The 27,939-nt window shown below is 48.8% G+C and overlaps 2 protein-coding genes across 12 annotated transcripts in view; one reads left to right on the forward strand and one right to left on the reverse strand.

Annotated features, from left to right (window-relative positions):
• nup98 (nucleoporin 98 and 96 precursor) overlaps positions 1 to 15,061 on the reverse strand; it is a 29,002-nt gene extending 13,941 nt beyond the window's left edge. The window contains exons 1-18 of one of the 9 annotated variants that reach the window (XM_035432178.1): positions 14,867 to 15,061; positions 13,087 to 13,196; positions 12,700 to 12,795; positions 10,720 to 10,767; positions 9,434 to 9,613; positions 8,752 to 8,891; positions 8,321 to 8,428; positions 7,828 to 8,011; positions 6,817 to 6,989; positions 5,414 to 5,551; positions 4,880 to 5,012; positions 3,555 to 3,647; positions 3,238 to 3,381; positions 2,807 to 2,940; positions 2,524 to 2,711; positions 2,177 to 2,293; positions 653 to 951; positions 163 to 276 (exon numbers count right to left, since the gene is read on the reverse strand). In XM_035432178.1, coding sequence (XP_035288069.1) covers positions 163 to 276; positions 653 to 951; positions 2,177 to 2,293; positions 2,524 to 2,711; positions 2,807 to 2,940; positions 3,238 to 3,381; positions 3,555 to 3,647; positions 4,880 to 5,012; positions 5,414 to 5,551; positions 6,817 to 6,989; positions 7,828 to 8,011; positions 8,321 to 8,428; positions 8,752 to 8,891; positions 9,434 to 9,613; positions 10,720 to 10,767; positions 12,700 to 12,795; positions 13,087 to 13,165 — 2,368 coding nt within the window. In that variant the 5' untranslated portion in view covers positions 13,166 to 13,196; positions 14,867 to 15,061. Of the gene's footprint in view, positions 1 to 162; positions 277 to 652; positions 952 to 2,176; positions 2,294 to 2,523; positions 2,712 to 2,806; positions 2,941 to 3,237; positions 3,382 to 3,554; positions 3,651 to 4,879; positions 5,013 to 5,413; positions 5,552 to 6,816; positions 6,990 to 7,827; positions 8,012 to 8,320; positions 8,429 to 8,751; positions 8,895 to 9,433; positions 9,614 to 10,719; positions 10,768 to 12,699; positions 12,796 to 13,086; positions 13,197 to 13,666; positions 13,870 to 14,866 lie in introns of those variants that run through there. The other 8 variants (XM_035432172.1, XM_035432173.1, XM_035432169.1 and 5 more) reach the window with 8 other exon arrangements.
• Positions 15,062 to 16,544: 1,483 nt separating this feature from the next.
• Positions 16,545 to 27,010, forward strand: pgap2 (post-GPI attachment to proteins 2). Of its 3 annotated transcripts, XM_035435011.1 has the most exons (7): positions 16,552 to 16,746; positions 17,063 to 17,161; positions 18,179 to 18,344; positions 19,565 to 19,862; positions 20,083 to 20,189; positions 23,045 to 23,153; positions 23,752 to 27,010. In XM_035435011.1, exons 3-7 carry the CDS (start codon positions 18,180 to 18,182, stop codon positions 23,880 to 23,882), a joined length of 810 nt encoding a protein of 269 aa, XP_035290902.1. In that variant the 5' UTR covers positions 16,552 to 16,746; positions 17,063 to 17,161; position 18,179; the 3' UTR covers positions 23,883 to 27,010. The 3 variants fall into 3 exon arrangements, with proteins under 3 accessions (XP_035290903.1, XP_035290902.1, XP_035290904.1); XM_035435012.1 differs by lacking the exon at positions 17,063 to 17,161 and having other exon boundaries at positions 16,545 to 16,746; XM_035435013.1 differs by having other exon boundaries at positions 16,560 to 17,161; positions 19,565 to 19,814.
• Positions 27,011 to 27,939: the final 929 nt, after the last annotated feature.

Below are 27,939 nucleotides of genomic sequence, written 5' to 3' on the forward strand. Positions count from 1 at the left end.
TAAGGTCACAAAATGTGTGATTAGAATGTTCTGAACTGAACATTCTGATGCTGATGTCACAATCACTACTGGTGATTGAAAGCAGCGGAGTTCTAGAACACTGGCTAAGAACATTACAAAAAACTACTACTCAAAAAGTAGGTCGCCGTGGCAGAGCCTCACCCTTCCGGCCCACGGTGAAGTTCTCCACCAGGCAGTCGCCGTTCTCGTTCAGCATGCTGCCCAGCTCCTCCAGGGACGGGATGGTGTAGTACCCCACTCTGCCCAGGACGATGCCTGCAGGGCACACAGTGTCACAAAAGGAAGCACTCACAACCGGCTACAGGGATGCTTATTTTTATTCTGCAAATAAATCTCCAAATGCACAGTTTTATGGGGAGAATAACTTCTCTGTCTCTGCCAGTCACAAGTGCTATTTTCCCCCCCATTTGTCATGGCATTTATCATTGAGATTGGGGCGAGGGTTCAGGGGTGAGAGGTCAGGGTTCAGGGGTGAGGGGCGAGGAGTGACGGTTCAGGGGTGAGAGCTCAGGGTTCAGGGGTGAGCGTTCAGGGGTGAGGGTTCAGGGGTTTGGGGCGAGGGGTCAGGGGTGATGGGTCAGAGGTGAGGGTTCAGGGGTGATGGGTGCTGGGGTTCAGGGGTCACGCTCACCAGCGGGGTGCTGCGGGGCCGGGGGGGCGTCGGGCTCCTGCTCCTCCTGGGCGGAGTCGTCGGCGAGGGAGGCGTCCTCGCTGCTGAGCTCCAGGCCGTTGGAGGCCCCGGCGGGCCGGACGTTCAGCTCGGCGATGGTGTCCTGCAGGGCCTGGCTCTGCCGGCTCAGCCTGCCCTCCAGCGGGTGTGGGATGGGCTTGGCGATGGGGTTGGTGTAGAACTTGGTCACCTCCTCCAGCTCCTCCTCCGCCCTCTCGGGCTCCGCCTCCTCCTCCTCCTGGGGCCTGGTTTCCGGCACGCTGGGGGGGGGGGGGTGGGAAGAGAGGACAATTCAGGGCTTAGAAAGAACACACCACCTAGCCTACTACAGAACCTTAGCCAAGGAACAACTTGACCAAAGTAGCACCGTAGCCAAAGGATCACCGTAGCCAAGAAGGGGGAATCAATGGTCTAAGAGAGTCCAAGGCACACACTTCCACATTAAAATGCCTTCCTTGTACCAGCATATGGAGGACAGACTGCCTGAGAACAGCAGTGAATCAATACTGCACTGCCTCCCAGAGAGGAGTCACATTTCCGCATTAAACGCGGCCAAAAATGAGTCAATAACTTCAGCACCGTGTGAAGCCGGGAAATGGTGCACAGCAAACAAAACAATACGCCAATAACAGACCCCTCTCTCTCCTCCGTGTATATAAAACACAATGATGGGGTCACGAGTGCAACCTGAGTTAACACCCAACTGCTGAGGGAACAGCCTGAACATTCAATCTATTTATATGGGGATGAACTCAACGCTCCAGTGCGTTTACACTGAGGCACAAGGCAGAACAAACAAGGACATTATCACGAGGAAATGGCGTGTGTGTGTTTGTGTGTGTAGGTGTGTGTGTGTGCTTGTCTATAATGTCCATGTCGAAGCAAATATTCAGGTGTAGGAACGCAAGTCCCATGAATCAAACACAAGAAACGCCAGGTGTGTTCCCCAGGCTGTGAAGCCAAGCCCCACTCACACTGAACCTGTAATCCAGCGAAAAGGAGGAAGTCTAATTCCTGTGAGCACGAGCTCACGCCGGTTTCTGGTTACCAGGATAGGATTTCAGCGTAAAAGCTTCAAGCCCAGGCAGGAGCAGCCTGAAAACAGTGGGGCTTGCTGCGCAGCAGGACCACGAGAGAACTGCGCTGTTTGACTGCAGGGTTCGCAGGTTTGACTCCCAAGACGAACACTGCCATTGTACCCGTGAGGAAAGAGTAAAGTGGGCGGGGCATGGCAGGGAGTGGGCAGGGCAAGGCTGGGCAAGGAGTGGCTGGGGTGGGGCAGGGCAGGGAGTGGGCAGGGAGTGGGTGGGGCTGGGCAAGGAGTGGCTGGGGCGGGGCAGGGCAGGGAGTGGGCGGGGCAAGGCAGGGAGTGGGCGGGGCAGGACAAGGAGTGGGAGGGGCAGGGAGTGTGGGGGGCATGGCAGGGAGTGGGCGGGGCAAGGCAGGGAGTGGGCGGGGCAAGGCAGGGAGTGGGCGGGGCCTCACCTCAGCCCGTTCTCGGGGTACTCCGCAGGGGAGGCCAGCTCCTCCGTCTCCCGGCCCACGGCGGAGTACAGGCTGCTGCCGTTCAGGTTCTTCAGCACCAGCTTCTTTATGCTCTTCCTGCGGGGATGGAGACAGACAGACAGACAGCTCAGTCACCCTCCACCATTTTCACAGTTTAATTTCTACTGCCGACACACTGCTAGCCTGCAGGCTCAATATCTCAGGCATGCGGCACTGTCCACAGTCTCATTTCCACTGCAGGGCCGCATTCACAAACTTGCCAGAGAATAACAGAGGAAAGCCACTAGCACACCTGGGCCGAAAGGTGGGCGGGGTCTCGCGCTTACCTGGGCATGAAGGAGCCGTTGCTAAGGGACGGCTCGTCGTCGTCCAGGCCGTCGAACAGCTGGGACTTGGAGGAGCTGGAGGAGGTCAGGGCCTTAGGGCGCACCCTGGTGGCCGGCCGCGGGGTCAGCTTGTAGTGAGTGGGCGTGGTCAGCGCCTTCTGGGCCGCTGGATTGGTGGGTTTGAGACGCTGTGGGTGGGGAGGGTATTAAAATGAGAATGAGGGGGGAAAACACCCACATAATGACACACACACACACACACACGTGTGAAAGGGTCTCTCACCTCCTCCTTCTTTTTGGGGTCAGACAGGGGGTTCCTGAAGAGGGGGGAGTCTCCGAAGGGCGAGTAGGCCAGAGCGTTGATCTGCTGCTGCATCACAGCCTGCTGGGCGGCCGCCGCGTTGGGGTCTGTCAGAGCTGAGCGACAGACACAGCGTCAGTACTGCGCAACGCTACAGACACAGCCTCTACTGTGCCATGTTACAGACACACAGTCAGTACTGTGCCATGTTACAGACACACTGTCAGTACTGCTCACTGTCACACAGACACACTGTCAGTACTGTGCCATGTTAGACACACGGTCAGTACTGTGCCACGTTACAGACACACAGTCAGTACTGTACAGACACATGGTCAGTACTGCGCCAGGTTACAGTGCAGTGTGTGTATAATCACAGCACGCTGGCCTGGCGGGTCGGCAGCAGTACTCACCGACAGGCTGCTGCGGGGCCCCGAACCCCAGGCCGCTGGTGCCGGTGCTGAACCCCGGGGCCCCGAACGCCCCCACCGTGCCCAGGGCGGAGCCCAGCTTGTTCTGGGTGTTCCCAAACAGAGATGTCTGGCCCGTGCCCACAGCTGCAGAAGGACAGACAGACACAGATACAGACACAGATACACACACAGACACACATACACACACACACACAGCACAATATCATTTATGAGTCCGCCCGTTAGCCCCGTTTGGATCTTTTCCTCCGCACACGCGCTGTACGTTACTGTGTTAAAAAGGCGGCCCCTGAACGTACCGGCCCCAAACCCGGTCCCCAGGCCGGTCCCCAGCCCTCCCGTCGCCGTTTTGTTCCCGAAGAGGCCTCCGCCCGCCGTGTTAGCGCCAAAGCCTGCTGAAACGATAAGACACCAGAGGCCGCCATTTCAGACCCAGCTAAAACCAGCCAATCACAGCCGCCATTTCAGACCCAGCTAAAACCAGCCAATCACAGCCGCCATTTCAAACCCAGCTAAAACAAGCCAATCACAGCCGCCATTTCAGACCCAGCTAAAATCAGCCAATCACAGCCGCCATTTCAAACCCAGCTAAAACCAGCCAATCACAGCCGCCATTTCAAAACCAGCTAAAACCAGCCAATCACGGCCGCCATTTCAGACCCAGCTAAAACCAGCCAATCACGGCCGCCATTTCAGACCCAGCTAAAACCAGCCAATCACAGCCGCCATTTCAGACCCAGCTAAAACCAGCCAATCACGCCGGCCCACTTTCAGAACTTACTAAAACCAGCCAATCACGGCCGCCACACTTTCAGAACCTACTAAAGCCAGCCAATACACAGCTGTGAACACATCAAAATTACCTAAAACATCCAAAACCACAGCCTCATTAAATCTCAAAACTGGCCAAAACCAGTCAAAACGAATCCACAAACCATTTCAAGACCTGCCGAAACCCACCACAGCACAGCAACAATCTTTTTAAAACATGCTAAAACAAGCGATAATACAACTACAATCATTTCAAAACAGGGTGAAAACAGCCACAACACATCCTCAAACCATTTCAACACTTGCCACAGCACAGCAACAATCTTTATAAAAACATGCTATTGCAACCACTAGTACAACCACTATTTTAAAACAGGCTAAAACCAACCACAACTCATCCACACACATTTCAAAACCAGCCACTGCACAAGAATATTTTAAAAACTAGCTAAAACAAGCCGTAGCATAGCCGCAACAACAGCCACAACACATTCGCAATTATTTGAAAACCTGATAAAACCGGCAACGACACTTTCAACCAGTCACTTTAAACCCGTTAAACCAGCCACAACATAGCAACGATTTGAGACGAGCGAGTAAAGATGGAAACCTCACCAAGAGCCAAACAGCAAGATAACTGCGCTAACCAGGAGCCAAAGTTCAAATTCTAGAGGAACGCAGTCTACAACAAAAAACATGCTGTAAGAGGAGAAAGACAAAACCGCTAAAAAATAACGTACAAATACCATGACCTGAATTATTTCAGGATGGTAGTGCTGGGGGGGGGGGGGGGGGGGTTGGGGAAACAAGAGGCTTCCTGATGAGATGGGTCAACATGGAGGCAAACTCTTACCGAAGTTGGAGGTGTTGGTGTTGGTGCCCAGGGTGAGGGTGGGCTTGTTCCCAAACAGGCCGGTGCCAGTGCCGAAGGACGGGGCGCTGGTGGTGGTGGTGCCGAACCCGGCCGTCTTGTTGCCGAACAGGTTCTGCGGACCGAGAGAGATGCTCATTCCACACGCCAAATCGCATCTCAGGAGCCAGAGGAGCCAGGTGTCTAACACTCAGGAACTCGGTACAGATCAGTGACTGATCAGTCAACCAATCAAAATGTTTTTGTACAGAATGCCATTTGCAAGCATGGCGTTGCATGGAACATCACAGTTAGCCTGGTGACTTTGGCCCATGAACACCTCAACCCTGATTATGGAACGGATTTTAATTGCAGGGGGACATGGTGTTGTACCACAGTCCAAAAAAAAAGAACCTTTTGACTGAAAAGGGAGAGTGGGTGGGTGTAAAAGGGAGAGTGGGTGGGTGTAAAAGGGAGAGTGGGTGGGTGTAATTGGGAGGTTTGGGAGTGGAGAAGCGGGCTGTGTGTTGCGGTTACCGGTGTGCCGGTGGCGAAGGCGGTGTTGGTTTGGCCGAACAGCCCGGTGCCGGTGCCGAAGGCGGTGGCCGTGCTGGTGTTGGCCGTGTTCCCAAACAGACCCCCCGCCTGGGACGCCACCGTGTTTCCAAACAGACCCTGCAACACAGGAAGAGGCTCTCTTCAACAGGAAGTACCCAACACAGCAACTACCCAAACATCCAGTACAGTCCCTTAACAGGAACTACCCAACACAGGAATTACCCAAACATCCAGACTACAGTACCTTCAACAGGAACCAATCAAACATCCCGTACAGTCCCTTAACAGGAACTAACCAAACATCCAGTACAGTCCCTTAACAGGAACTACCCAACACAGGAATTACACAAACGCCCAGACTACAGTACCTTCAACAGGAACTACCCAACATCCAGACCACAGTACATTCAACAGGAACTAACAAAACAACCAACACAGTCTCTTCAACAGGAACCAACCAAACATCCCGTACAGTCCCTTAACATGAGCTAACCAAACATCCAGCACAGTCCCTCCCACAGGAACTACCGAACAACCACAGGTTGATGTGGCCTCATCAGGTACGAGCTCACAAACATGTCTGCTAAGCTCACAGGCCACAAAATAAATCTCTATGACAAACTGCCTCAGTTTGACTTTCCCCATATCAAGAGACGTGTCCCCTTTGCTCCAATGAATCCAATCACTCAGCAGCCATAGGGCCATAAAGTAATTTTCCATTTTTATGCGCCTTCATCTGGCTTGTATGATATAGGGGAGGTCATTTCTAAGCTGGACAGACCTGAAGATAAAAGCTTTTATTTTTAGAAAAATTCGGGACCAGAGGTTTGAAGCCCAATGTTGCAAACACTTCCTCCTCCCAAAACGAGTGTCTCAGTTAAAATTATTTCTGCTCTGTCCTCTCTCTCAGCCCGTACTAGAGGTGCCTACAGGTGTCAGGGGTACGGTCACATCCTCCCAAGTCAAATCTGTGAGGAAAGAACCTTTAGCAGTCAAAATTTACATCTCACACTGGCTAACTTTACACCCCTCCATGGCTAACTTTACACCTTACGCTAGCTAACTTTACACCTTACGCTGGCTAACTTTACACCTCCCCATGGCTAACTTTACACCTTACGCTAGCTAACTTTACACCTTACGCTGGCTAACTTTACACCTTGCGCTGGCTAACTTTACACCTTGCGCTGGCTAACTTTACACCTTGCGCTGGCTAACTTTACACCTCCCCATGGTTAACTTTACACCTTACGCTGGCTAACTTTACACCTCCCCATGGCTAACTTTACACCTTGCGCTGGCTAACTTTACACCACCCCATGGCTAACTTTACACCTTACGTGTGCTCCCCACTCATTACGCCACATGCGCCGGACCCTCACCATGCTGTTGGTGTTGGGCTGGCCCATGGTGTTGGTGTTGCCGAAGGAGAAGCCGGTGTTGGGGGTGGTGGTGGGCTGGCCGAAGGGCTTGCTGAAGAGGCTGGAGGCCTGCTGGGCCGGCTGCGGCTGCGCGCCAAACAGGCTGCCCGTGGCGGTGCCGAACGCGCCCGTGCCTGAGGGGAGAGAAACACATCCGCCATCAGCGTCCGCCATCATCATCCGCCATCATCATCCGCCATTAGCGTCCGCCATCACCGTCCGCCAACAGAATCTGCCATCGTCATCTGACATTAGCATCCGCCATCATTATCCGCCAATATCGTCCGCCATCACCATCCGCCAACAGAATCCGCCATTAGCGTCCGCCATCAGCGTCCGCCATCATCTTTCGCCAATAGAATCCGCCATTAGCGTCCGCCATCAGCATCCGCCAATAGAATCCGCCATCAGCGTCCGCCATCAGAATCTGCCATCGTCATCTGACATTAGCATCCGCCAATATCGTCCGCCATTAGCATCCGCCATTAGCGTCCGCCATTAGCATCCGCCATTAGCGTCCGCCATCACCATCCGCCAACAGAATCTGCCATCGTCATCTGACATTAGCATCCGCCATCATCATCCGCCAATATCGTCCGCCATTAGCATCCGCCATCGTTGTCCACCATTAACAATCGTCATTAGCATCCGCCAATATCATCCGCATCCGCCATTTTTATCCACCATCATCATCCGACATCATCATCCGCCATTAACCCTAGGGAATGGCGAAGACTCCTGGCCCTTATGGTCACGCGTCTGTACAATTTGCGCGGGGGTTTTGCTTTCCCGCAATACCAAATATGAGATCATTACTGATACGAGACCAAACACGAAGCAAGAGCCTGCCGGCATCATGGACAACCCCGAAAAAGGCAGTACGAGTCACGCAATATCCCCTTACAGTGGATTCAACTAAAAATTCAAACAGGAAGATCGCTTTGACAAAGAGGAACTGAAAGGTGCGCTCACTGGTTCCGAAGGAGGTCTTGTTCTGGCCGAAGGAGAAGCCCGTGTTGGTGGCGGACGAGCCGAAGAGGCCGGCGGCGGTGCTGGGCGTGGCCGCGGCGGCGCCCCCGAAAAGCACGCCGGTGGCGGCGGCCATGGGGTTGGAGGGGCCCTTCCGCCCCGCCTGGTAGTCCTCCAGCCGCAGCTCCTGCAGCAGGGAGAGGGCCAATCAGCTCGCAGGGCTCTGCGGTCTCACTGCCAGCCCAGGAACAGGATGACCTGTGCCCCTCTCTCACTGCCCCTCCCACGCTTTCACTCTCACTCACTCACTCACTCAGTCCCCCTCTCACTCACCTTCTCACACTTGAGCCCTCTAATAGGGGGAAATACTTGTGTGTACTTCAAAAGGATTATTATTATTTTTTTAATTATCGCTTAGTAAGTAACGTATAAAAAAGAAGGCGTAAAATCATGGCCCGTCCGTCAACGGCATGTTCAGCGTCTCAACAGCACGAACCTCCAGAGACTTGTTCTCGTACTCCTTCATGGCCGTGATGCACTGGTGCTTGGTGTTGATGCTGGTGGTCACGCCCCCTTTCACCATCGTGTCACTTCCTGAGGGAGGCTGCAGGAGGGGCAAGGCACAGGCTTAGTAACAATAAACACCAGCCACCCCTTGAAGGAGAATGTTTCTACAAAGTTCTAAGCCAGTGTTCTAGAACTTTGCCTTCAGTTACCAGTAGCGACTGTGACATCAGCATTAGAATGTTCAGCTAAGATCATTCTAATCACATATCTGTGACCTCACACCTTAATGGGTTAAGACAAGAGCAACAGAGTTGACTGAAAACCCCCCGGGACACAGGTGCGACACGACAAATTACTGATAGGAACGAGGGAACCCACAAGAACCGAAAAAAATGAGAATGAAAAGCCGCGCTAACTCACGTTGAACTTGAGCGTCGTCCCCGACTGCGTGGCGGTGAACCCCGAGGGCCCGAACAGGGACGCTGACGCCCCGCCGAAGGGGTTGGAGTTGGTGTTGGTCGTCCCAAACAGGCCCCCGCTGCTGGTGCTGGTGCCAAAGGCTGCTAAACAAAGTTTCAATGTGAGCCGATGCAGAAGAGCCCAGCTGGGCACACTCACTCACTCACACACACACACAGTCTAAACACTCCTAACTTTACTCAGCACCAGTAAAAACCCAAAAACACTGCAGGTCCCTGACAACAGGTTCCTCTTCTAATACTGTAACCCTGTCATTTGCCCCCTGAAGGAGTTTCCCCAGTGTCTAAAGCGGGTGTGCGGAACGCTCTTACTGGAAGACCAAACGGGATTCTGGGCTTTGCTTCCACCGATCACCCCGGCTCACTTAGCAACACAGACCACCCCATTAAAACCCTTCCCGCTGGCACACGCAACGAGCCTTCAGCTGTCATTCAGGAGAAATGACAGCACGCAATTCAGGCAGCGTCATCACGTGATCATGTAAACGTGTGTGCAGCCCCCGGAGAAACGGGGTTTCCCCACCCCTGGCGTAAGGGGCCGCACGCATGTCTGACGCGCTGATCCGGAACCCCGCGGGCGCGCGCGCTTGCAATGCAAATGTGAAAACGGGCGGGAAACTCACTGCCGAAGGAGGCGGGCTTGTTGGCGGCGAAGGCATTGTTCTGCTGGGAGAAGAGGCCGCCCCCGGCGCCGGCGCTGCCGAACAGGCTGTTGGTCGTCCCGCCGGCCGCCCCGAACCCGAACCCGGTGCTGGTGGACGAGGTCACCGGCTGGCTGAAGGTGCTGGAGCCGAAGAGGCCGCCTGGGGGGGGGTCGGGGAGAGGAGGAGAGCGGGAGGGGTCAGGGGCACAGGAGTCTATAAACGCCAGTGTGCTGCCGAGGAAGGACGCTGTTCTCTTTCTGACACGACTCAGCTAAACCTGGCACACTTCTCCTTCTGGCCTGCTCATTAAACATCTGGATTTGGACCTAAGGAACACAGCTGCGTCTACCAACAGCAGTGAGATTCGGTGTTATTTTTTTTACCAAGAGGAATGGCCCCATCAAAGTCTGAACCCCTTTTTTTTTTACAAATGAACGGAAAATGCTTCTGAATTAGCCTATATTATTTTCTAATTTCTCAAAGTGGGTTTCCGAACGTTATTTCATATTTTTGGATCAATCCTCAGCAGGGGAGGCCAACTGTTGCAGATGACGTCAGAAACTGAAATTTGTTTACGTGCAATGGACTAAAAATAGCATGGAATAAAGGCTGTGGCCAAGGCAACCAAAGGAAAGACGTGTTTTATGACGGTAGACACAGTGGAGACAGAAGGGGGGGGGCAGCTAATGTCCTAGCAGGGCACTTATTTCCTTTACATTTCAGCATGAAGGCAAACTAATCCTAACTGATTCAAAAGAAAATAAAATGAAATGAGCGATACCAGCTATGCTACTGTGTTATACTGGCTGACCTGCTATCGTAGCTGTAACAAGTCAGTTATTCCTACTTGCCGAGTGAACAGAACTCAGCAGCTGGCTGGTTTTTCCACAGGCCTGTGATGTTAAAGCGGCAATTAATTCACTATATTAATGTGCTCCCGAACAGAGTGCGGTTTTGCGGGTGAGGGAAATCCAAGTAACCCAAAAAACTACATTACCCAGCAGCACTTGCCCTACAGTATCGCTTGTGTGCAAACGGCTATCAGGTGTTGTGGAGGTCATCAAAAATCTGCCTGGCATCACTTCACTCACACTGGCAGAATTTTGCTTTGAGGGTTCGCCTCTGCGGCCTGTGCCGGCCTACATGATCACACTCCCCCAGACCTCCCCCTTCCCTCCCTCCATCTATCTCTTTCTTTCTTTCTTTCGCTCTCTCGCTCATTCCAGAACACCCCCATGGTGACCCGCGTGGCAGCCCGTGCTTACCTCCTCGACCCGCTCCAGTGAAGCTGGGCTGAGGGTTTGCTGTCACCACTTTCAGGAAAGTAAAGCATTACAGGGGTGGTTAGAGACATCAGCGTGTGGCTCGACGCCACACCACACGTCACACATCACACAACCGCCGCGCCCCTTAAGCACAAAACACCCAAAACACTCCCAACTTCGGTCCCATTCCTCATTCAACAGGGGCGCTCTTTCAGTACAGAACACCCGAAACATTCCCAACTTCGGCCCCATTCCTCATTCAACAGGGGCGCTCTTCCAGTACAGAACACCCAAAACATTCCCAACCTCGACCCCATTCCTCATTCAACAGGGGCGCTCTTTCAGTACAGAACACCCAAAACATTCCCAACTTCGGTCCCATTCCTCATTCAACAGGGGCGCTCTTCCAGTACAGAACACCCAAAACATTCCCAACCTCGACCCCATTTCTCATTCAACTGGCCGACCGTAGAATGTGGAGACACCATGCAGTGCCGACCCCAGAAGGTTGTGTTTATTAATAAGGCAACAGAGTGAAAAATTATTGGGTAGGGGCCTGCAACTTCTGGTTTTAAGGCACCGTCAGCTCCTTCGCCAAAACGCTTCGCCCGGGCGTGTCACAACGAGAGCAACGCTAGCGTACGCAGCCAAACCCGCTACGCAGAAATTTCACAGACCAAACAGGGAGGGCAAACAGTCTGTCACTAAAACCTCCACTTGTCCAGGCACAACACAGGCTCTGCAAACTACTTGGCGGCGTACACGTAGCATGTAGCACATCGGCTGCTACTCCAAAAACTCCTTACAGACAGAACTAGGCTTCCTGCTGTCCTCGGGGCACCTCCTGACTTCGCAGTTTTCCATGAGTGCATTCCCCAGTGCAATAGCCAATCAGGAAAGCTTGCTGGACTTCCCACACTATTTTACCTAGCAACCACTTGCAGTGCATCCTGGGAAAGCCCTGAAGGGTTTTGCATGCTTTCCTCTGATTCGCGACCTGAAATTCCCTGTGAAGCTACTACAGAGATCGACTTCAAAACTGCACAAAGGAAAGGTCTGCGCAATTTGTCGAGTAATGCAAACGTGGAAATTACACACATAAAAAGCTACCTGGCATTAAACAACACGATGTACCTCAATGCACTGAGCACAATGTGTCAATATACATAACATGTAAACAATGCCGCACACAAAGAACTGCACTCCTTCGCCAAAGCAACAGCCACGTGGACAACCAGCACATCCAGGTCTGGGAGGAAACCAACACTGTGATAACAAGACACAAATACCATGGGCATATGACAGATCATACACCTGTATAGCATCCAGCTTCAGACAATACAAAGCAAGTGTAAAATATCTGGTCAAGTTTCATTACAAGAGCACTGGCATTTTTATAATGGAAAACTAAGCTTTGCCTTAGCAACTAAAATAACAGATGCCTTTTCATACAATATATGCCTATTCTTTTTCCATATTTATCCGGCCACAAGGGCTGTTTGAACAATCTAGTGCAGAAATAAGTTGTTGACAATCTTTTGACATCTTTCTATCCCACAAGAAGGCAGTTAATAAGAACAGAACTTATTTTTTCCTTTGATCAGCATGATAACAACAACCAACTATCACCAACCACTGGGCAAAACTCTTAATTCTCAGACCGTACTTGAGCGATGAAACAAATAAAACCAGAAGGAAGGGACAGAAGGTGAAGAGATGATGTTGACAGAAGGCCGGTTTGGTCCTTTGTCACCAGGCTTGTGCCAAAAGCCGCTGCCGCAGCCAATTAAGACGCAGCTTGGTTTAGGGCCTAGGTTTGGGGGCGGGGCAGGTGTAAGGGCAGGTACATCAGGTGTAAAGAGGCTGCACGCGGGCAGCTGCCCTGGCCCCGCCCCCTTTAAAAAATTTTAAAAAACAATGGCGGCTTTCGGCAGAGCGTCTGGCAGGACTGCTGGCCGGAGGGGGAGGAAAGAGGCAAACCTGGCTTGTTCTGCGTGGCACCAAACAGTCCCCCGGTGCTGTTAGTGGCCCCAAAGGCAGAGGCCCCAAAACCACCCGTGGCTCCGAAACCAGTGTCTGCAAGAGAGGCACACGACAAGACAGTGCAGGGTGGCCACCAACTGCCTTTTTAAATCGCAGCTAAAAGAAGCGAGAGACAGTTGGCTGGAGACCCAGACTCATTCCAATTTTAAACGCAGCCGCAGGAAATCTGCCTGTTCTGGCTGCAACACGGCAATCGAGCAAAGATTTCGGGAGAATTCCTGGGTCCAAAGCCGCTGTTCTCTACAAGCAAGCCGTCTGTCTAACAAACCCACAGGCAACAGTAACTTTAATTAGCAAACGTCATTTGTTTCCAAGCGGACTTACTCTGTTGACCAAACGTGGACGAAGTGCCGAACGCCCCGGTGCCGCCCCCGAACGGGGCGCCGAAAGATTTGTTGAACATCTTCTGTTTTCACTATCCGGACTGCATGCGTCTATGGGGGGAAAAAAGGAGGGGGGGGGGTCATATGAGGTTAACAATTTCCAAGGGAACCAGACAGGAAGACCACCCTAATGTCTAACCAATATATACACACATGCCAAGATCCAATCTAAGCCGCGTTTTGTTTATGGGGAAACAGAAATACTAAATTACATTTTACGTGATCCCGAGTTACCACAATGGTAAATATAATATTAGTCGGTACGTAACGGTTTATCGATTCACATCCAGCATTTTTAACACCTTCTTGAGCAGTGTTAATTTGACGCAACCCCCGATAGCCGATTATGCCTGTTGCTATACATTGGTCACTGACATTCACCGAAAATGTTAGCAGTCAATGACAATTCTACATTCTACTAGCTATATACGAAAGAATATACTGCAACAACAAATACGACAACAAGTTGAAAAGACGGATACAAAAAGGCGTGCAAGAGATGTTGACTTGTGCCGACTTACCTAAAACCTATTCAGAAACACTGAAACCGTCGTCATCGGTCTAAACATGGCGAGTTGGTTAGCTGACCAGTTACTCATCATGCTAAACGGATTAGTCTGGCAGACCAGGTGTGATGACACCGTGTCATGCATGTGCTGGTTGCTAAGCTAACGTCACACAATCCCAGTCACTCTCAAACGTGCAGACATCTAGACAATTACACATTTATACCGGAAAACAGGCAAATTCCGAAGACAATTTAAATACAGTTAGTCTAGCAGACTGCTTTTAAAAGACTAGAATATAAGGTAGCTGATCATGTTGTCACATTTTCCCCAGGTGTATAAACGTGATAAGCTATCGTTAGCCAGACAGCAAAGACCAAGCAAGTGGGCAGAAGAGGCGCCAGAATCCAGGCGGGCGGCCTTACGAGATCAACATCGGCCATAAAGCTAAACGTAAAACGGCAGCAACTTGGTACGGAAAATTACAACATGTTATTTCCATTAACAAAAACACAAAACAAATACCAAACTAGTTATACCAGTGCATTTCGGGTCAAGCTGGAGCAAACCGGGCAGAACCGGTTTAAAAAAATCTAGCTAGCTAGCTATCCTGAACAGAGGACTGACGCTGGCTAGCTTAGCCACTGCTAAAGATAAACACAGCTAGCGTTAGCGACCAGAAGCTAGCTAGGCGCTAACGTTAGCTGCAAAATTACATGCTTAGAGCCAACGTTAGTCGTCTTTATTTGGCTATTTTAGAGACTTAGATACAATTCCAAGTGTGGAGCTGTAACGTTAAACGTTAAATGTCAACAGTTACCCAACTTAACAAGCCAACATTCGTGAAAATATACGGAAATGTCCAGCCAAGTTGGAGTAACTTGGCGTTAACCGGAAAATGTAATTATCATTACAGCTGGTGTAGACTAGCTAAGCTACTGGGAACTATGTTATCGTCTAACTAACACATAATACATTAACTAGCTACGAAGCTACAGCCACCTAGCTGGTTAGCAATGTTTAGGAGCATACAGACAACCTGCGACACCACGTCAAGAGAGTAAACTAATTAAAATGAATACAGCCTAAACTGGCCAGCTAAGTTTTGAAAGCTAATGAAGCTTCAACCACACTCGCTAGCATACAATCAGGCTAAAGACATTAGCTACACAGCTAGCTAGACAACCACGGCGACGTGCAACCGGCTTAACTTACTGTAGCTAGTGTTTGGATGATCAGTTGATGTCCCAGGTTAATTCTCCGCTGAGAATATTCCGTATACTCTTGCGAAATGCAAAGAAACTGTATGAAACGTCAACTTAGCTCTCTGGTACTCGTTTCTCGCCCGCAGTAACGCGAGGAGGAAAACTGCGTAATTCACTTTCGTTCGTGACGCCAGGAGCGAACAGTTAAGGAACATAATCACGCGAGACTTGCAAAATTTACGCGAGGCATGAAACATCGCCCGTGATTGGTCAATTCGGCCTTCGCTCAAAAAAACCTGGCAACTATAATCTTTGCTTGCCTTCATGTTCCCCAATTCTGACACTACAGGTGTGTTTCAGTTTAGACCAGTTTCGGGGTGTTGATTGGAACCTATGATCCTGACGTTTTTTTTTTTATCTCTGAGGAAATTTCCCTTCTGCTGGACACCTAAGTACTTTCATGCTAGCCACCCCTTGCAAATGTCTTTGTCTTAACTGGAAAGTCACGACTCACATCTTTCTACCCAGTGGGTGAGTCACAATGAATCACACCCACATTAAAACAGGCAAGATGATTTTCTGAGTGGGTTTAACTAAGACTTGAACTACATCCTTCCATGTCTCCACTGCTGTACATAAAACATATATATTTGATAATATCTGAGTAATGCAAGGTTGACCTTTACCCAGCCGTATTGGAATCTATTTTTAATCAAAATCTTTTTCATTATTGACTTGACAGCAAATCACATTTAGTTGGGAGTAAAGCTAAATGTCTCTATTCATGTATTGCATAATTGCATTTGTCTCAAACAAAATGCTATTGATGGCATTATTGATGGCATTCTTGTGGATTCATGTGGACTACCATGAGCATAAGCCTGGAGAATCGACAGCTGCCCTGGAGGATAGCTGCTGCCCTGTAGTACATAAATAACCAAGGCATCACTGCTCTTGTCTGGGGGTTACAAGTGATCGGGGCTCTGTTTTGTTACACAGTCACCTAATCACTAGATCCAGACCGAAGGACCATTCCTCAATTGAATATTGATGCTTAGGATAGTTTGCTCATGTGGGACAGGGAGGATGAAATGACAAAAAAAGAGGCATATTGGAGGGAAATGGGGGATGTGTCATATATATATATATATATATATATTCCCATACAAAAATGCAATGCACTAGATTGATCAGGGTTATGATGATTTAAGGTTGGTCATGTACCACTGCTTTACATACCAGAGAAAGTTTGTCATAGAGTGTAATGCCATCTGATGTCTAAATTTTATGTGAAAATGGGCTTTAGGCCAGCAAAATGGCATCTTTTATCATTTGAATAAAAATGAAAATAATTTGGAGACAACACACAATTTTCTATTTAAACACACAGTTTATTATGGCACATTACTGATTTCACATGTATTCTGAAGCCATCGTGAGAGAATGTTCACTGCTCAGGAGAATAGCAGTGTAGCATCCATGATTTGAAGCTGCAGCCCACTGCTTTTCCCAAAAAGCAATGGTGAAAAGACGTGTAGTTTGTTAATTTTGCTGGGTTATTTTTGGACGCACTGGTTACATTCTGGCTACATTCTCCCTTTGTTTCTTTAACACTGTCCCGTTTAACCCTTTAAGGTTTTAGATCACAAATATGTGGTTAGAATGTTTTTAAGCGAACATTCTATTGCAGATGTAACTACTGTATAACGACTGTTAACGGAAAGCAACGGAGTTTTAGAACACTGGCTTAGAATTTTGAGAAGAAAAAAAAACTAGACTTCAAAGGGTTAATATGATGATCGTAAACCTAACGGTAGTTACTAGGCTACTACATGTGTCCCTATTCAGTTCTCTTCCGGGTATGTAACGGCACGAAGACTGCAGCAGAAAGTCAGTAATTGGACATTAATATCAATGTACCAGCTACCTTTTCAGAAATATGCCATAGTTTCTTAGCATTTTTTAAAATTCATTTTTCTTGCCAGCTAGTTGTTAAATGCTTTCAATGACGGGTTTTGCAGCTGGCACAGTTAACAGCTGTTGCTGCATTATGGTCAAACTGTTAGCTGTTCGCATGACCAACATTAGCTAACGGTAACCGTTACCTATGTAGCATATATTTAATTTTCAGCTGCCTCAGCTAGCAACTAGGCTATCTTTGCTTCGTGTAATGTTCTTACATTCTGTTATTGATTTTGATCGCTAGCTAGCTCGGCTATATTCTTAGACTGCAGCCGGGAACACCCTTGTAGCTGCGTCTTAACCCATCTTCGTCCCATTGCGTAGCTTGGCAGTCCGTGGGAAGGTAAGTCCAGCCATGGCTGGTTACGATAAGTAACTCTAGCGTTCAGGCCCATCGTGGTGGGCTATTAAACAACGTTATGAATTTAATGAACCTATACCGCAGAACACAAACTGGTATAAATGAAGTAACGGTCTGTCTGTGACCTCTATTCGATTGGATGAAGTGCAAGCTCTGTTCGTTTTTAGCCGGCATATGTACCGTTCGGTGGTACGTTCTTTTAAAAGTGAAGTTACACGGAACTACAAGCTAACGTTAGCCAAGACCCCGCACTAACGTTCATTCAAACGGCCAACGAACCTACATGTGCTGCGTGTCGCTGGCTAACTTGGCTGTAGTTACACAGCGAGGGATTGTCTGTTGCGAAGTCGCGGTTGGCTGACGTTAGAATAAACACTTAAACTAACGGAAAAAATAATAATAACGTAAATGGATGCTTAACCACTCTTGGAAACCAGAGCAACGTAAGACTACGTTGCTCTGGACTAGCTGGTAGTCTAGTAGCAAGCTAGATGGTCAACATGGTAACATAACGTATTGTTAGCGTTAGCAGCTAATGTTAACTGTTATTCAGAATAGCAAGGCAAATGTCATAGCTTTTGACCAGCAGAGTCAACGGACAGGCTCACTACAATATCAGGCCTTTTGCTGTTCACATGTGGTTACGAACGATTTGATCTCCAGTCTCAGATGTGTTGGATAGCTGCCATGATTTCTTAGTCACTTCTCCGCAAAGCCTTTAACTTCTGACAGAGAAATGTCATGTCACAAAAGAAAAAAAAAGTCTGTGGTTATTTCAGTAACTTGCTACTCTTGAGCATAGTAGTATTCTTTAATGATAGATGTAGATTTCAGAATAGCATGCGGATTTATGTCATTAGGTGACACATTTGATTAAGTGGTCCGATGTTCCAGACTGAGACTAGTCTTTGTCTTCCTCGTGTTGTCTGTGATGCTACCTTGATGTAACGATGTCCAAAACCCGTTCTAATGCCTGCCGTGCGTTTGCGTTGCTGGCAGGATGCTACAAGGGCCGTATGGTCTGGACCGAGACAAACCTCTGTTCAGACTGCCTTTCACGATCTTCGCTGTGGCCACCGTCTTCCTGGCGCTCGGCGGGTTGGTCTCCTGCATCCTCATCTCGTTGCTTTACCATTTCGAGGAGTCGACCGCTACCCACTGCCAGGTGAACACGCGCAAAGAGAGTCCTAAGAGAACTCACCTGACTGCCGACCTGAGATAACGTGTCATTAGCTAATTACATTTTAACGTAACTTATTGCTTTAGCTGGTCTCCCCCATAAGCATAAGCCTATCCGGAGTATGGCATCTGAATCCAATCTGCCTGCGAGAGGATTTGACAGTTTATAGTTATAATGCTACTATTACACTTCAAATGCCTGATATCAGACACAATTGATACTCATTTGACAAGCATGCATGGCAAATATTTAAAAACCAGAAGGGCTAGTGTAACACTTTAGTAGAAAATAACATAAATGCTGCTGCTGCTGCTACTACTACTAATAATAATAGTGTCAGGGTTCTGTGTCTTCCCCCCTTGTTATTCCTGGTTGGGCCGCCAGATGGCGGCACCCCTGCTTTGTGTCCGGTTAATTGTTTTATTGTTTCCCATTATCCCATTATTAGTTACTAATTGTCTCGTGTTCCCTTCCCTCTCTGTGGCCTGATTGTTCATTGTGCCCTCCTGTGTCTCGTCTGCGTCGCTTCTATTTAAGTCTCCCTCTTCCCCGACTCAGGCGCTGGATTCTTGCGCATGTTTGTGGCTTTTTTTTTATTTATTTATTTTATTTTTTTTATTTTATTATTATATAAAAACACCTGTTTGCGGTTCTGTACCTGTTTGCGGTTTTGATACCTGTTTGTGCGTCGCCTGTTACCTGTTGCTTGCCTGCCCGTTGCCTGTTGCCTGTTCCCTGCCTGTTCTGTTCCCTACGTTTTTGGGGATTTTTGTATTTTTGTTTTCCTGCTTTTTTGTAGGATTTTCTTTGTAAGTATCGCCCTGCGAGTTCCCTTTGTTCCCTTTTTACTTATTAAAGTCTAGTTTTCCCCATTTTGGAGTTTTGTGTTTTTGGCACTCTGCTTTTGGGTCCATTACCGCGCCCCGCCCTGACAAATAGTGATAATACATTGCCTTTATATAGTACCTTTCATGAGAAGGGTGACGACCACACACCAGGTTGATGCACGGCAGCCATTTTGCATGGCAGGGGTGGGGGTGGGGGGGGTTTAGATTAGCGAGGAGTTGGACAGTGTTTTTGAGAATAATAATCCTGTAAACTCCTGTTATCTGATGCTGGCCCACCTCCTGGGGCACTCAGGTATTGGGGGGGGAAAATGAAGGGAGGTTTCAGGCCTGAAGCTTGTGTGTTCTTATCCCCCTCAGGTCCCAAACTACCTCCCCTCCATCAGCGCCTCCATCAGCCAGACGCCCGAGCGCTACATCTGGCGGGTGTGCATCGGCCTGCACTCCGCCCCGAGGTTCCTGGTGGCCATCGCCTACTTCAACTTCTACCGCGGACGCTTCGCCAAGCGCTGGGCCGAATGGCTGCTCAGCTGCCTCACCCTGGCCAGCGCCCTGGGGGAGAACCTGGGCCTGCTGCTGCTCACCTACGTCTCCTCCAACGAGACCTACGGTGAGTTTACACTACTGCTCACCTACGTCTCCTCCAACGAGACCTACGGTGAGTTTACACTACTGCTCACCTACGTCTCCTCCGAGACCTACGGTGAGTTTACACTACTGCTCACCTACGTCTCCTCCAACGAGACCCTACTGTTACTCAGCACTGAATAAGGTAATTACACTGTCGGCCCATCCGAAGTTGATTTTTGGGTGTGTATTGGCTGCTGACTTTACGGTGATGTCACTCACGTGTGTGTGCTCTGCTGCGTCGTCCCCAGATGTGCACAAGAACGGCTTCATCATCTTCATCGCCTGCGCGCTTGTGCACATGGCCGTCACCTGCAGGCTCTGGCAGGTCATTAAGAAGTACTCATTTAGTCCTGAGGTACAGTAATCTACCATCTGTGTGTGTGTGTGTGTGCATTTCTGTGTGTCTGTGTGTGTGTGTGTACATGCGTCTGTTTGTGTGCGTGTGTGTTTGTGTATGTATGTGTACGTGTGTGTACATGAGTCTGTGTGTGTGTGTCTACGTGAGTCTGTGTGTGGATGTGTGTGTGTGTATGTGTGTACATGCGTGTGTGCGTGAGTCTCTGTGCGTGTGTGTGTGTCTGTGTGTGTGCGTGAGCGCGTCTGTTGGTGCGTCTAATTGTGTCTAATTGGGACTGAGATCCCACCAGGACAGGGTGTGAACAGTCTGCTTTCAAACCCCAGAACTCTTCCCAGTGCTGAACCAGTATGAATGATCACAAAAGACCAAAAGCAGAGGTTGGTAATCGCAAAAACCGTTACAAAGCCTCCAGGCTTTTCAAGCAATCGATTGACCCAGTATTCAAAAGAAGTAAAAGTCCTGGCATTCTCAGGAATTTGGAACCACGGGTAATTTTGCATGACTTTTAAACAAAACAAAAAAACAAAAACTGTTGGTCTCAGAAACTCCCTCAGTGTCCCAACATTTGTGAGGCGTGGTGACATCATCTTTCCTGTGCTATTGTGTGCGCCCTATTGTAGTGTCCCCTCAATGCATTTAATCTTCCTCTTGGTTCCCTTTAATATTCACCTTTGAAAACAGGGCAGACGCCATGTTGAGCTTCAGATCAAAGCTTCACGCCGACCTGTGTGTGCTGTGGGCACTGGCTCTGAGGGACTAATCCCAATGGCCGCTGTGGTCTTTGTGTTTCTGTGATGTAATTTATTCACTGGTGAAGGTATCGGGTGCGCTGGAGGATCAGCTGCTGGCTGTGCTTTTTGAAGTTCACGGTAAATGGCAGTAGTGTCACCACTGGGGGGCAGTATTGAGCTATTATCACTGATTGCATCTTTAGGCTGAGGTGCCTGAAGTCTAAAGGTTACTGCAAATGCTAACGTGGCCAAATGTTTTTTTTTGTTTTTTTTTAAATAGCCATTATTATCTTTGCATGTAAAGATTAGCAGTTTCATAAGGCTGTCCTAGTAGTAAGTATATTAGTACTAAGTGTACTAACACTATAATTAGTGTAGTTCCAAGTACTGAAGGATATCCACTTGGTACAGTAGTAGGGTCATTCTGTCTACTTGGTTCTCCAGTGAATCTCCACATAAAAACTGATGAAAATGTGACAAATTGATGAGTATATCAGCAACCTGTGTGTGTGAGTGCATGTTTGTGCTTGTGTGTGCGCACGTGTGTGTGCGTATGTGTGTGTACATGCGTATATGCATGCGTGTGGTTGTGTGTGTATGTGTGTCTGTCTGTTGGTCTGTGTTGTATGTGTGTGTTTGTGTTTGCATGTGTGTGTGCGTATGTGTAAGCGCGTGTGTGTCTGTGCCCGTGTGTGTGTTTGTGTGTGTATGTATATGCGCATGCATGTGTTTGTGTGTGTAAGTGTATCTGTCTGTTGGTCCGTGTTGTATGTGTGTGTGTTTGTGTTTGCATGTGTGTGTGTATGTGTGAGCGTGTGTGTGTGTCTGGGCCTGTGTGTGTGTGTGTGTGTGTATGTATATGTGTGTGTGTGTGTGTATGTATGTGTGTGTGTGTATGTATATGTGTGTGTGTGTATGTATGTGTGTGCGTGTATGTATATGTGTGTGCGTGTGTTTGTGTGTCTGTGTGTGTACATGTGTGTGTGTGTGTGTGTGTGTGTGTGTGTGTGTCTCTGTGTGTGTGTTTATGCGGTTGCAGGTCCTTGTTTGATATTAATGTTATCTGGAGGAAGTCGTATTGTTTGTCGGGTTACCTACTCTTCCTCAGTAGCTCTCACTGAGAGACATGCACTCTATGGTGTTTATGGAAGTGCATGGAGGGCATTGGCTTTGATCTGGCATCTGTGCAGTCCCCGGTGCTGCAGATGCATGCTGGAGGAGATGGGGGGGTTCCACCCGATTGGCCCGGCTCTCCGATTGACGGCAGTCGCCCGTGGAGACGCGCGGTTGGGCCGCCTGCGTTGCGGTCGCTGCAGGCTTGCAGCGTGGCGCGGGGAGGAAAGGGGGTGCAGATTGCAGCAGGCGTCCTCCGCGCGCAGGACTTCCTGTCTGAGCAGAGCGGGGCGAGACCTCGTGTCTCAAGACTCCGGACCTGTAAGAGTGCCAGAGCGTGCCTGGCCCGTGCAGAAACTGGGCTAGCCAGCGCCCTGCTGGGACGGGCCTCCGAGCCAGGAGAACAGGAAGCCGCTGTGCGTTTGAGTGTCAGAGTGCAAGAGCGGCTTCCTGTTTGAGCACGCCTGTCACAGAGGACATGTAACAGACATAACCGCATCACGGATGGCTTTTATGCACAAAGAGCGCCACGCCTCAAACTGATTCTACACTGATAAACGCATCTCTCACAAGTTACACAGATGTCTTACAGGTTACACACAGACACACACGCACGCACACATCTGAACCGTTGGCTGAGAAAGTCCTTGTGTTGGTCTTCTTGGTCCTTCTGTGTTGCTTTGGATAAGAGCATCTGCTAAATTAATATACTGTCATGTCTAATTGTGAATGGTGTTTTTGTGTGTTTATGGGTGATTTTGAATGGAGATGGTGTTTTTGTATATGGGTGATTTTGTGTATGGGTGATTTTGGACAGAGATGGTGATTTTGTGTATGGGTGATTTTGGACAGAGATGGTGATTTTGTGTATGGGTGATTTTGAACAGATGTGGTGTTTTTGTGTATGGGTGATTTTGAACAGAGATGGTGATTTTGTGTATGGGTGATTTTGTCCGTTTTTATTGGCGATTTGAACTGAGGCGGCTCACCCCTCGTCTCTCTGCGCAGGAGCAGACGTCGTACCTGTGGAAGAAATGGCTCTTCGCCTTCAACATAATGTCCTGCCTGTTTGCCGCTTACTTCTACCGGTGGCACAACAGCTACTGTGACCCAGGAAGTGAGTGCGGCCCCTCAGGCTCTTATTCTCTATCCTTCCCTCTCTTTCTCTGCTGCGCACCTCTCTCTCGTATTCCCTCCATCGCTGGTAGAGCTAGAGGGATGGTTAGCTGTTCTGATGTGGTCAGCCAACTTAATTGGACATGACTCGGGAGTCATGCAGCTGAAAACCCCGAACATGTACGTCTGTTAAAAATGATAACTTATAACAAGAATCACAATGTTTTGATAGGTAGATTTAATAAGTTGATAACTGTCTGTTTCTCCCTCCTTCTCACTCACTCGCTCGCTCTCCATCTCTCCCTCTCTCCCACTCTCCCTCTCCTTTTCTCCATCTCTCTCTGTTTCTGTCCATCTCATCTTCTCCTCCTTTTCTCTCTCCCTCTCTCCCTTTCTTCCACACTCTCTCTCTCCCACTCTCTCCCTCTCCTTCTTTCCATCTCTCTCCGTTTCTCTCCATTTCTCTCTCCCTCTCTCCCACTCTCTCCGTTTCTCCCTCTCTCCCACTCTCTCCCTCTCCTTCTTTCCGTCTCTCTCCATTTCTCTCTCCCTCTCTCCCACTCTCTCTGTTTCTCTCTCTCTCTCCCCCTCTCTCCCAGTCTACACCTTCTTTGCGTTCTTTGAGTACCTTGTGGTCCTCTCTAACATCGGCTTCCACATCACGGCCTACTGGGACTTCGGAACCAAGGAGGTGATGGTGGCCACCCCCCCGGAGGACAAGCGCTTCTGACGGGGGAACCGAGGGGCGGGCCGGGGAGAGGATGCGCCCTGCCCCTCCTACTCACCCTCCTCTTCCTCCTGCTCTTCACCCTCCCGCGCCTGTCCTTGGAATCCTGGGAAGGCCGAGTGGGCGGGGCCGGAGAGGAAGGTGCCAGTGGAAGACCAGGTGTTCCACATCTACCCCTGAGGAGTGAATTGGGGGCGGGGGGGGGGGGGGTCGTCCAATTCCATTTCAAACACCCCCTCCCTCACTGCACCTATAGAGATGTCATGAGCACCTGTGTACATCTGAGGAAGGATGGCAGTGGATGGACAGGAATGGTGAAATCATGTTCTCCTCTGGGGGGTGGATATAGAGCAGGATTTGCGAACTCCAGTCCCGGGGGGCCACAGTGTCTGCAGGTTTACAAGATTTCCTTTCAATCAAAAATAAGTTGTGTAGATTCTAGCAGTGTTTCCCCAAAGTTAGGAGCTCATCTGTGGCAGCGTGACGTGTTGTATATAGCCATTACACTTTGTTGAAGGTGTAATTTTAAAAGCGGTCATGGACCAGGGGGTGGAGGAGAGATTGGAATCGTGGACTGGGGAGGGAGATTACCCTTTTTATTTATCACTGATAAAGATAAAGACACAGTTACCTTTCGCTGCCATGTCGATGTGGCAGAATTCTGCAGAGGTTTATCTCTGAGTGACTCCAAACATGCCTCTTCATCATAAATCCCGTTATTAAAGCAACTCTGAGGAGCTCCTCCATGGATTAAAACCAGAGCGTAAGAAAAGGATCGTCTTAAACGAGTGCTCCAACTCCACCTCTTCCGGGAGTCAGTCCACTTTGGAAGTCTTTCTTGGGTTCTTTTTGAACAACTCTTTATTTTGCGTCGACCATGCTGATATTTGCCACAAATGGGTATGTGTAGGGGAAACATTATCCAGCTCGATCAGTGACACGTATCGAGCACTTAAGTGCTCGAACGTACTGGCCATTATCGCACACTTCTGGCCTCCAAAACTGGAGTTTGAGATCCCTGATCTCAAGGTTGTGAAAGCAGTGGTGCGGTGGCCTGTGAGGACATAAAGGACCACCCTGTGAAAGCTGTCCCTTGTGTTTCAGACATCTTATCCTTTCGTATGCCATTTGGTTTTTCAGTTTTTTGTTTTTAAAAAAATGCTATTTCAGTGACATTTCAGGTTGGCTGCTGCTCGGTGACTCCACGTTGGGAGCTGAAGCGTTGAGTCAAAGATAACGTGTTTTTATCTGTGTGACCTGATGGAAATCTCATCGATTTAAAGTCCTGACTGGCAGGGAGAAAGATTTGGCTCACGGTCGTATCTTCCTCTCTCTCAGAGCTCCTGGTGTCTGTGGTTCCAATAATCAGGCTTTGTTTGTTTTGTGGAACTGTTCTGTCGCTCTGTTGCTTCCTCTTTCATTTCTTTGGGTGGCTTCTGTAGTTCAAACTCCTCCCCTGGAGAGCCGCTGGTTTCATGTGTTTTTCAGCACAATTAATTTAAGCGTCTCCACGTTTTTTTTTAAATAAAAATGCCTCTATCTAACATTTAGGTCCCATCCTGCTCTGTTATCCCGCGCAGGTCCGCTGAAGCGCTGGTCTTTAAAAACAGAAATGTCCGCTATCTCCTCCTGTCGTTACGGTCAAACTGACCGTAATGGTCGCTGTGTCTGTAAAGATGTACTGCTAATGCGAACACAGCTCTGCTCATGCCATGCGCTAATGCACATCTGTGAAACTCAGGAAATTGTAATTATTATTATTATTATTATTATTAGTATTGTGATTGTGATTATCATTATCATTTTGTGTGCCATGTTTAAATCCCGAAGTGTGAGCATTATTTTAAAATTATTTAAAGAGTTTTTACATTTCAGTCCAGGGCAGGAGTGAAGTTGGCTCACGGTCGTTCGGTTGCCGTGAGTTTCCATTCTCCGCTGGCAGTGTAGGCAGGTGCGTTTTTACCTTTGTGGAATGCCAAGCTGACTGATGACGTTCTAAATGCGCTTTTAAAAAACAGCCATTATTTTTATTATTATCATTACCATTTCAGCAGAGATTTTCTGAAAACTGTTCTCTTGACCTGTAGCTGCTACTTTTACGATGCAGTCACTACAGTGTACACTGTACAGTGTAAATCTTGTAGTTTTTTTTTTTTTTTTTTTGGTGTTTTTGGCCGGAAGCTATTTATGGAGTTCCTAAGATTTCAACGCTAGAAGTCGTGGCTAAAGTGTCATAGGCTTCTCTACCTCCATGTATCACCTGTAACTCTATCGTATTACATGACCTGCAATTGTATCATATTACACGACTGTACATGAAGAGTATGGCAATTCCGTTCAACAGAAATTTAGTCTTATCAATGTTTTATGCTGATGTAAACAGCATTTACAGTGGTGCTTGTGCTTTCTTTTTCATAATTTACAGATGTGATTAATGGATTTTTTTTTAAATACCCAGGATTTTCCTCATTTAATATGGGATGTGATTTTATGTTTTGTGTGGATTGCCAGCCCCTATATCTCTTTGTAAGCCAGTCTGCATTGAGTTGGGCTTGGTTTGTACCTGGACAAGAGACAATCTGAGAAAACCAGGTTGCAGGCCGTAGAGGGATTGGTGGGCCAGTAGGGGGCGCTCCGCCCACTGGCCCAAGCCAGGGTGCAGGGATGGGGATACTGTGCTGTAGGTGATGCTGTCTTTCAAATGAGACGCTAAACCGAGGTCGTACAGACTCCATGGTACTTTACAGAAAGTATAATGCTTACAGCTGATTGGCTGTTGATTGTAGTCCCCACCCACCTTGTGTGTCCATAGGACAGCGATTAAGAGAAGGGAGCTCTCCATGCTCCTTCCTGGTTGATTAATAATTAATTATTATTGCCATTTGTGAGACTGAAAACACCGCCGGTGAATTTGTGTGGTCTGTAACGCTTAGCCAAATGGGGAGTTTACGCTAACGCAGAACTAAAGCTTCTTCAGTGGTGAAATTTTGAAGGGTATGTTAATGTGAATTATTGTACACCGTGTTTGTGCCGAACGAACGCTACTGGCTAAATGTAGAGGTGTGTGTTTCTGTGAGACTCGCACGGTCCTGGACTGTAATGGTCACTGAATAAATGTGTCATTACAGAGAGCTGTGTCCTTTCTTTACCCTTACCCAGAACCCCCTCTGAGTCTCCACAGAGTCAGCATGGAGACCCTTACCCCCCTGTGTGTGTATATACGTGTGTGTGTGTGTGTGTGTGTGTGTGTGTCCATGTCAGGCTCTTGTGAAGTCTGAGTTGTTTGTATGTTGTTATTCCCACCTGGTGTAAATCAGTATGGGCTCATCTGTTGGGTCGGGGGCGTTTAAGGCAGCATTGCGTTTTGGGTATGTGCCCCCCCCAATGCCACCGCCCCCCCAGTAGTGGAATCCCAGGAATTCCGGCACCCTACTCCCCCACAGCAAGGCCAAGGTCAACCTGACAAATTCCGGAAAATTCTTTGCGCTGTTGGTTGGATTAGAACTTCACAAACAAGAGCGAGCATGTTTTTGTTCCCCCTGGGGACTTTTTTCTCCCTACATTTGCTGATGTCTTTTGGGGGGGGGGGTCCGGGCTTGGTCTTTCCTCATTTTGTTCTCATGGCTGTTTTTCTATAAAGCGTCTTTTTGACAGGGTTTCTGAAAAGCACTGTGCAAATAAAATTAAATTGTATCTGTTCAATGATGTATGGCCAAGGAAGGACTGGGGAGTCATACCCTAAAATTAGGAAGGTGAGCATATTTCACACAGACTCAAAATAAAGGTACATGTTATTTCGTAACCACATACACTGCAGACTTGGAGATGCCGGGCTCCTGGCTTCCATTCTATCAGTTTTCTAAACTACAGCAGGAGTTTCAAAGCCTCTTGGTGAATTTTCAAAAAGATATCAAAAAACGAAGTGTCAAAATGGAGGCTGAAACGCTGAGAGGCGGAGCGTCTGGTGTTGCGTGGAGAATCTGTGCCGTGGCTTCGGGACAATGAGGGCTCTGTTAGCGCCGTTAGCGTTGGTAGCGGTGCGCGGGGGCAGCGGTTCCTC

This window comes from Anguilla anguilla, chromosome 9 (assembly GCF_013347855.1).
Source record: "Anguilla anguilla isolate fAngAng1 chromosome 9, fAngAng1.pri, whole genome shotgun sequence".
Classification (NCBI taxonomy): domain Eukaryota; kingdom Metazoa; phylum Chordata; class Actinopteri; order Anguilliformes; family Anguillidae; genus Anguilla; species Anguilla anguilla.